This window comes from Orbicella franksi, chromosome 13 (genome assembly GCF_964199315.1).
Source record: "Orbicella franksi chromosome 13, jaOrbFran1.1, whole genome shotgun sequence".
Taxonomy (NCBI): domain Eukaryota; kingdom Metazoa; phylum Cnidaria; class Anthozoa; order Scleractinia; family Merulinidae; genus Orbicella; species Orbicella franksi.
The window spans coordinates 14,916,021-14,926,020 of NC_138157.1; the positions used below are offsets into that span (position 1 = coordinate 14,916,021).

At 37.4% G+C, this 10,000-nt stretch overlaps 1 protein-coding gene across 2 annotated transcripts; it reads right to left on the reverse strand.

Moving 5' to 3' along the window:
* Nucleotides 1-971: 971 nt before the first annotated feature.
* LOC145464802 (beta-1 adrenergic receptor-like) lies at nucleotides 972-9,074 on the reverse strand. 2 transcript variants are annotated; one of them, XM_081448600.1, is made up of 2 exons: nucleotides 8,960-9,074; nucleotides 972-1,944 (listed from the first exon to the last, which is right to left on the reverse strand). In XM_081448600.1, the coding sequence occupies exon 2, from the start codon at nucleotides 1,929-1,931 to the stop codon at nucleotides 972-974; it is 960 nt and encodes a 319-aa protein (XP_081304726.1). In that variant the 5' UTR covers nucleotides 1,932-1,944; nucleotides 8,960-9,074. The 2 variants fall into 2 exon arrangements, with proteins under 2 accessions (XP_081304726.1, XP_081304725.1); XM_081448599.1 differs by lacking the exon at nucleotides 8,960-9,074 and adding an exon at nucleotides 4,269-4,650.
* Between the last annotated feature and the right edge of the window lie 926 nt (nucleotides 9,075-10,000).

The window sequence follows — 10,000 nt, forward strand, 5'->3', positions numbered from 1 at the left end:
GAACGGCCACTATCCTATCTGGAATGAGGTCAAGTTTATTGATCGAGATCCTCACTGGTACACACGTAGGGTCAAGGAAGCTATTCACATAAGACTTCACCCTAATAACATCAACAGGGATAGTGGAATTGAAATTCCTGAAGCATGGATGCCCACGATCAAAACACACAACAATAGGAGAACGGTACAACAGCGGACCACTGAGGGAACAGCTACTCGCCGGAACAATGGAACAATAGGAGGATCGAAATGCACCAATCACAGCCGACCTTTGTGATATAAATGATACCGTGCAATCAGTCGACCTTATCGCCTGAAAAAGACTAGCAGTAAGCAGTCGAAACGTCGCGATCTACATCTCAAGTGACTACATCGTGAGACAAACGATAATACACTTTATTATTGCATCTACCACGATGAATAACAACAACCTTTCCCCCGACATACATTGTACACCTTTTCTTAACCACTCCTTAGTGGTCTTTCTTAAACACTTTTATAGCTTAACTTGAGAAAACTTTGGATTTAGTTTCGCCTTAGAGAGTGAATTCTTTTTGCCAAACTTGTCGCAAAAAGTACCTGCTTTATTAACCGTACAAATTAGACGTTCACTAATATTTAACAAACAAATTCCGGCTCTGTTCTGTTATAAAGCCATATTTGTACCCTCAACGAAACACAAACGTATCCACTGAACGTTAAGACGTGTGAAGCCTTTTGAAAGATGGATTGAGAGAGGACCTGAGTCTCGGAGATGTTGAGTAGTTATTTATATTGTGTAATTCTTGACGCTTGTAAAATGGTTTTTGATGACGGTTTGCAATGAAATCCAGCAATTGAGGGTTGAAGAATCACAATTATTTCGAGGATTAAAGAGGCTCTTCAGGTTTCAAAACACTATTAGTCGATCTAACAGCAGCTTAGAGTAGGCAGCCACAAATTATAAAATACGATTTTTCCCATTAGATACATTATCCTTTTCGATAAATGATTTTCTTTAGAGTAGACCGAAAATCCTGCAATCTGAGAGAATAAATAACTGGATTAAGAAAAGAGTTCGCGTAATGAAGTAACTTGCAGAGGTAAATTGCTTGGTATGACGGCTGTGCAGAACAAGGAAAGACCTTGCATTTCAAAAACACGATTAGATTGACGATGTGAAATGGAAGCCAAGTTAGGATAAACACCGTTGTTACTATAAACACAGTCATTGCAAGTTTTCTGTCGTTTTCTATGGCTCGCCTGTTGCGCTCCTTGCCAGCATGTTGGCTTAAACTTGTCAACGGACGCAGCCTTTTTTCTGTGCCTGCGTCGGACGACTCTAAGCTGGCCTCTCTAAAATACGCCTTCATCTCTCTTGCTTTCAACCAAATAGCGAGGTAGGCTAACAGCATGACTAACATTGACGAGAAAAAAGTCAGAATCAAAAACCAGAAAAAGACTTTGTGTTGGATTAATTCATATTCGTGGAAAAAGTATAGACTTGACAAGAGAGTTGCTAGGATCCAAACAAAAGACACAGACAAGTTGTACAACGTTCGCGTTGAGGTGCGATGACGAAGAGGAAAACAAATAGCATACACTCTTTCTAAAGCAATGATGGTGAGAGTGAACGTAGAACCCAGACCACAAAATACGTCCAGCGCTTTCACGATTTTCAAAACCGTGGATTTCGAGACAAGACTATCCTGCCAAAAGCTAACGATTTGGTAAATGAAAGCCGGACCCGAAAACATTCCCACTGTCAAATCTGCCACAGCCAGGGAGAGAAGGAAATAGCTTGTGCGTCTGCGTAGTAGTCTCTTTCTAGTAAGCACCGCAATAGCTATTGAGTTGCCAGTAATTGTGGCCAGCGACACTACGCCAAAGGCAAGCGACCAACCGACTAACGAGGCGACGTCTGCTTGGTCTCCTTGTGAAGTTTCGTTCATTTCTTCTCCCAATCTGGAAAACCGTGAACAAAGAAATTGCCTTAGTGATACGTTCACTAACAAATATAGAACGTTTTACATTTAAGAACGGTGCTTACTAAATACAAAGGTTTTTGCGCCAGGTTAGGACCACGCGTAAAAAGTACATCTTTGCAAGGGCTATTGGAATCCACAAAGAAAACTGGGGGTAGCCACGCATTTGTTCGAGATAATTTGTCTTGAATTTCAACAAAAGTGCTGACATCAGCATTTTTCTGACAAAAGAAGAAAAAGATATCTCTTCACAGATTTCTCTAGAATTCGCCTTTACATACAGAAAAGCAAACAAATTTATAAAGGTCTTAAAACTGCATGGTAAATGGCGACATAAAAACCATTTTTGATATCTTTTAAATAAAAAAATCGTTGCAACAGCGCTTTTAGCGTCTCTGACAGCCTTCCTCGGGTTCAGCTAAAATAGTCTAAACAACTTTTGTTCACAACCATAAATTAATCACGTGTTGAATAGGCTTGCCACTTCCATTTCATAACAGAAAATGTAGGGGTAACCACGCGTTTTTTAAAGTTATTGATCTTTTTTGAAAACTTTTACGGCGCCCGTTACATTTTTTTCCGGTCACCTCTCCAGTAGGTAAAACAATTGCGTATCTCACACTTGTTTTGCGCGCGCACTACGCCATCTGCAGGTATATTACAGCTGGATTTCAGGATAGTAGCTTACGATGCTCCTGAAATCGTCTGTTGATGGCACTTTTCAAAAGATGTTTCTTAATTGCCAATACATCTTGTCGGGCGGTGTTTGAAGGTAGGTGAAAACAAAGAAACTTCGTGTAAACATTGAGCAACTTGCAGTTTCGCAGGAACGCTAAATCCAGTTCCGACTTTCGTGTCTTGATCGAGATCTTCTCGAGTTTGCGGAGGTCAGAGGGGCTGATCCTTCCATCATACTTGGCTGCGATGTCGTAGATTATTGCTCCAAAAGGTCGAAACATGTTTGTGAAAATTAAAAAAGTCGTATTATTTTTGAAAATTTCTACATTTTTGCTGCTGTCTCGACCTTTTGGAGCAATAATCTACGACATCGCAGCCAAGTATGATGGAAGAATCAGGCCTTCTGACCTGCGCAAACTCGAGAAGATCTCGTTCAAGACACGAAAGTCGGAACTGGATTTAGCGTTCCTGCGAAACTGCAAGTCGCTCAATGTTTACACGAAGTTTCTTTGTTTTCACCTACCTTCAAACACCGCCCGACAAGATGTATTGACAATTATGAAACATCTTTTGAAAAGCGCCATCAACAGACGATTTCAGGATAATTTTCAACAGATAACAGCTAGTTTTTCAGGTGGAAGACGTTATCAGTTAATGCTTAGCGATATGCTACTATTCTGGTATTCCTGGTTTAAGTACAAGTCCATTAAACTTGATTTGGTCACGGCATGGTTAGTAGAAGACTGTCTCTTTACTATCCATGGTCACAGTAGGAAAATTTGCTTTCATTTTAGTCGTGTACTAGGTAACGTAGTTGATTGCATCACTGTTCACCCTAGGGCGCGCGTGGCGCTTAAACCATGCCTTGCGTGATGCGCAGAACGTGTGCGCACTAACAAAAGTAGGCACCGTCCTTAACTTAAAGCGTAAGTTGGAAGCTTCGAAAGTTTCTAAATAAATGCTAACTTAAGTGTAGTTTCTCTATTAAAAAACGACAACAACAACAAAAATACTTCTAGTCACACAAAGTAACCGAATTAACGTCCGTCTTTATTTCCATATGTTAGTTCCACGTACCTAATCTTCTTAGACTGATGAAAAATCTAGTGACGTTAAAACAGCCAAACAAGGAATTAATTATTCAATTTGTCTGTTGTGTCGTTTTCGATGCGATTTTCGGTTAATTTCGACTTTCAGAAAAGCTGAAGGAGTTTTTGGATGACTTCTTACCCAAAAGTTCTCTTCCATATATTTTCCCCCTCGGAATTGTCGGTTTCTTCAGTCAAATGGGAAGCGTCCTAAGCTGCCATTTTAAAAAACAGGTCTAGACGCATGCGCATCACGCAACTCGATCTATGTTAATCTGCAATGTAGTAGTTTTGTTTGTAAATTTCGAGTGATCCTTGGTTCGAGTTTCATGGATCGACCTTTTTGCGCAATATTCCATTGAATAAAATTGATGACCGGAGCTATTTTTTCGAAGTCACTCTAACTATTTTAACCGCTCGCATTCAATACAATAGCGGCATAAATATATGCGTATTTTTTCTTTATACTTATGGTCTCTAAAAATCAGTAAAGATTAATTGTGCCACGCATTTTAAATACAAACAAAGGCTTACTAACTCTGTGTTCATTGGGATTCCACCTTAAAAACTGCGGTTTGCGCCCGCGTGAGAAACCATGTCCATATAACAACTCTCCGTGGACAAATTCTCGGCTTGATGTACGACAAACGCATTTAATTAACGATTGCTTATGCGAACGTGAGTGTGTAATATAATACTTTTGAAAAAAGCTATCAACTTTTAATTTCTTTTTCGCCTGAAGTGCCAGTGATTGATTATTTCCGAGAACTAATGCGAACAAAATGATTGCAGTGGGTTGACATTGATCAGAAAGGCAGCTTTCTGAAAAGTAAACACATTTTTTTCTCAATGATTTTAACTCCATGGCTTTCAACACGAGTAAAGGTATACGTAATTCTCGAGAGGTACTGAACGATCCAAAACTGATGTAGTATGTAGTATCAGTATTTACTTAAAATGAAGTGAAAAGCCGTATGTTCTTTTGATTCATCTTTTATTTTATTGAATATATATTTCACTAACCGAAGCACGAGAGTTTACCTTGAAAAGCCGATAGCAATTTCAGTATCAAATCTTTTAACCTTGTCAACTCATCTTGCATGACACTTCGATAGAAAACTCTGACGGAAAAAAAATGAAGGAAAAATAAAAATGTAAACAAATTCCTTTTAAAGCAAATACATCTCCTTGTACTCGACGAATATCTTTATTTTACTCTACAAGGGGAAACAGAAGGCGTTCAGCCCAGCGACTACTTTCTCATCACGTATGATTTAGAAACGTTTCGTGGCAACCACAGAGTGCTAGGAAAATCCCAGACATATCTGACGGTCATTCTTTCTATGTTGAAATGATGGGCTTCTAAGTTTTTTCCTCGAAGAATTCTTTTAAAAATATGTAATTTTGTTGGATCATTTTGCAGGTAAAAGAACCGATACATACTGTGCTAAGTTTGCAAAATAATGGTTGTTCCTTTATAGTTCTTTTAATGTTATTTGTACGGTCGGTGGCAATTTTGCAAAGCTTTGAAAGGAAAATTAATGTCTGTTCGTTTAATATTCCTTTGCCAACTTATCCTATGTTTGTTGGGTTAAGGTTAACCTATCCTGACGAGAAATATCATGTATATCGTGTTATTTGTGACTATATGAAGATCGTGTTTCGATATTGTCTGGTAGGGTGAGCTAGTTTTGCTCCTACACCTGCTTGCAAGTTCATATGGCCTTGCACAATTAATGGTGATGAAGTGTACATTTGCCCAGAAACGATTTTCGAACGGCTACTTTCGGCTACTACTATTTGCTTTCGTGTACATAAAACATAAAAAGATTCTGTCAGTTTTTATTTCCTTTGCGGTAAAAGCTGATTTCCTGTATTTTCAATAAGTAAACTTCTCAAGCAATACTTTGTCAATGCGAAAAATGTATATTTTGTCGGTACGGTTCGACAAATGCAATACTGATGAAAAAAAACAGAACAAAACAAAACAAAACAACGCTTAAGTGGGTCGGAGAACAGAAGTTTCGTAAATTCTAGTTGTATTAACTACAGCTGTACGCCATGATGAACGAGCAAATTAAGTTTGTAATAAGGGAAAGGTGTTAAGATTAAAAACTAGTCGAGTGCATTTATAGGTCTTTCGTTTTTAGAACTTAAAGTGTGTCTTTGATTGACAAAGAAGTTCAGGGACATTTAATTTCAATTGAGCTCAATAGCTGGAGAGCAAAATGAGAACTTAATTCATGCTAACGGTTGGTTTTCATATGTTTTAACTCTGTTTTTTTTTTAATGCACAGCCCGTTTACGTTTGAGTTTTGCACCGGTAAAACCCGTAACTCTCAAAAAACAAAAAGGCTGATCAAATTGTACGTCAGCTAGGCGGGAAAAATTAAGTTGTTGAGGCGAAAACGGGTCTGCAAGGTTCACAGACAACAGAGCTAGGTCCCCAAAGTAAAATTATTCGGAAGTTTTACGTGAATAGATTAGAAATCTTTCTTTTATTTTCCAAATGTTGTATCTCACGCCAATTTGTTGTATCCTACATTTTCAAAATGGCCAAATAAAATAATTTATTATAAGCATGAACTAGAACATGTTTTGTTGTGATATAATTTGATTGCAACTACCAGAATCTATAATTTTCAAGAGAAAAATCTGAAGCTTTCTGACGTGCATGTGTAGTCATATAACGACGTAAAAACATTGCAAAATATACTGCATCTAGCGCTGAATAACGAACGAGTTTTCATGTCAAAAATACGGTATTATCAGCAGATAAGAGGCTTTGTTATATAACTGGAGTTTAGTTTAATTTAACGCGCGGTCCCATTGGTTGATTTTTAGTCTTTCATATTTTATCTAAATGTTCCGCGACGGGCAACAAAAAACATGGGTTACTTTGACTTCTCCCTGCCTGATAACTTTATACTTAACTCCAGCTATATAACAAAACATTTCATTTCTGGTCCCTTGAGAGAGAGTAATTTGTTTTCCCTCGGAAAATCTAGATATCGAGGGAAAACTGTTGCCCTGGTGACCAGTGACAGATATAACCAATCGGGTAGATAATTCTAATTAGATCTTTTGTACGCTCACTCTTATAAAGGGGCCAATCGTTTGTTCGTGAAGAAATGACTATTAAATGGAAGGTTTGATTTGCTAATCAAACGTCTTTTTTATTCCGGAGTTGAACAGCAGTTCCACCTACTTCACACATGCATATAAGTCGATAATAACCTAGTTAGTCTTCCCGTCGATAATTAACAAAACTTGTGAAATTAAGACAGGGGGCAAATCGATCGGAAGTCGTGAAAAAATGACAATACGCTTCCGAGTTGTGCTCAAAGGTTCAAATACAAACTAAGGGAGCCGGTCAGTTCAAACCGTAACTGCCAGTAATGAGAATAAGTTAAGGTGGTGAAACTGAATTCCAAAGAAATGTTTTATTGCAAAAACAAATCATAGCAAAGACGAATATTCGTTATTATTCTGTTGGTTTGTGCTTTTTTTTTTACTTTCAGCAGGGGTTTTCCTTTAATTTACAAATAATTTTACAAGCCAAGGAGCCTCTTCTTAATGTGTCACTTTGTTTGTGTGGCTTTGTATTCAGAGGCGCGTAACCAACAGAAACCAAACACAAAATGATGTAAACATCAGTCAAGCTTAATCACGTGGGAAGTGAACTGGAAAAAAGCCAAATGACCTTAAGACAAAATTTATCGTGAGTTAAAATCCCATGTATGAAAGTCTGGAACAGTGGATTTCTCAGATAAGATTTTAGTCGCTAAAAACTTGAGTTCAGGAACTACATTAATATACTAACGTAACGAGTTTGGTTTGCCCACGTTTGGTCTGTGTTGACATTTAAATGATTTAAAACTCGTGCAACAAAACAGGGGTCCTTTTGCCGACTTCAAACTGCATTAGCGATTTTGAAAGGTAACAGCTTTCAGAGATATACAGGAAAATGTCACCGAAGACGTAATTGTCTTGCATCACTGCAAAATAGGTTAAAAACAGAAAATTTCAACCCAAAATTCCTTCAACTATAAAATGGTTACAATGTTTCGGATAAATGATCTAGGACAACTGTATGTTACATTTTAATTTGTGTATTAAGAAAAGTTAAAGTAAACACATGTATTCTTTGTACTTGGACTCTGCAGAGGGTTTACAGTCTTTTTTATCTACTAAAAATGTCCAATTAACGCCGAAAAACAGATGCCCTTATCTGCGCTTTTGGCATGTTGCGTTGAATTTTCAAGTTCGATGGCAATGATTCTAGGAAAAATTTAGTGAATGATTGCCATCAGTGTTAGCAATGGTTAGCTTCTGGTGCTTCCATTCAAACCGCTCCACTTTGTAACACAAGCAAAATCGACCAGTCTGAATTGCTGAGCGAACTCTGCCTCGTAAAGAAAGTCATTTGATGATCTATGTTATAAAGCTTTGTAATTCAGACCACGTTTTGTTTGAGCAAAATAGCGATAACAAAAATAATACATTTGTCTCAAGTCCGAAGCGGGTGTCGTGGCGGAATTGAGTTGGCCAGCGATTCGGCAGGCTGAAATCTCTCAGCAAAGTGAAATGTCCCCGATAATTAATGAACTAAATGCGGTTTATTTAATTCGTATCTGTATTTCCCTTGGAAGGAAAATTGACTGGAAAAACCCCGATTGAGCGAAAACATTTTCCACTGGCAGCACTCGACTTGCAAACACGTTCTTGAAACACACTTAAAAGAATAGAAAATCTGCTTTTTACCCTAAAGCTATTGAACCTTAAACCAAAATATTTTCAAAAATATCCTTTCTATCAAAAATCGCCGATCATTTTGCATCGATGTAAACTAAAAACGCATTATCGTTGATTTCGATTCGTGCGTTTGTTTTCAACACTAGAATGTAGCTTTAAACTGCTTCCTTTAAAACGTTTACATACACACCATTCTGAGTGACCTTCAAATTGGGCTTTGAAAGAGACTGGCGGGTTGTGATATTTGAATAATTTAGCTCCTTTTAAAGAAGTTAATCTATACTCTTTTCAAATAATGAACATGATGTTTTTCGTGGATTAGAAACTATTAGGTTAATAAAAAATACGAGGAAGAAGCTGATAAGTCGAGACCTTTTGAAACTCCACAGTTCCTTGGCCACTATCACTGAGTTATTTCTTGATACCTAAATTCCATTTCATTGTTATAGAATTAGAAAGAATCGAACACGATACCTTTTTGGTGGATGTTTTCTCCCCTTCGTTAGGTCTGGGTATAGCAAATAAAGCTTCCCTACGGATTCGCAGCGGTGATTGAAACAACTTGCCCCAAACCACTTGAGGTGAAATCAAAACCTACTCCGCTCAGTGAAAGCGTATACATATGCAAATGAGAAAGGCTCAATATCATTGTGCATGCATGTTGACTTAGTCATCTCTAAAAACAACGATTTACTGCTGTCGATTTTCACACGTAAATAGAATCAACGTTTTTAGGGGAAAGTGTTGACGATTGATTTTGCATAGCAAAATACTATTTGTACAAAATCCAAATGTCTTTTCTTTGTCTTTTTACTGATATTTCCTTGTTTCAGTAAAAAGCAGGCACCAGTATACCTCGTCCGAAATTTAAATTTGTGTTTGAAGAGTTTCTTACTGCGATGCCAGATTTTGGTGACAAAGAATACTTCAATATCCTCGAACTGTCAGTAACGTTACATGACTTGGAATCAAAATGAAGCAGAGGAAAATTCAGATTATACTTAATTTAGAACACAACGTTCAGACTAAAACTGTTTTGAAGTGAGAAGGCAAATAATTTATTAATACTTCATGTATAACGTAAAACGAAAAACACGCAATCAAAGATTAAAAGAAGAACTGAAACGCAATACTGTTTAAATACTGTCAAGCGAATTTTTATTAAAATACAATTTGACAACCCTATTAATTGTCAACAAAAGCCCTGTTTTCTTCGATTTTGTCGCCTTTCTTCTAAAAGTTCTCTTTTCGCTGCGTTTACTTTATCGTTTCCATCTTTTTCCTTAACGTTAAAATGGTTTTTGTTTCTATTTAAACTAGTGTCAGAACTTGATGTCCACAATGATTTATTCCGATTTCAATCTGGGCTAGAGCCCTTAAAAAATCAGATAATGTGATTCGAGATTAGTGTATCTTGCATAATTATAAAACATGCGCCAGTTAGGACCCATGTTTTAAATGCTGCAGGGCAAAAATTTGTGAAGTAGATTTATCTCATGCCCGTATCTTGCCTTT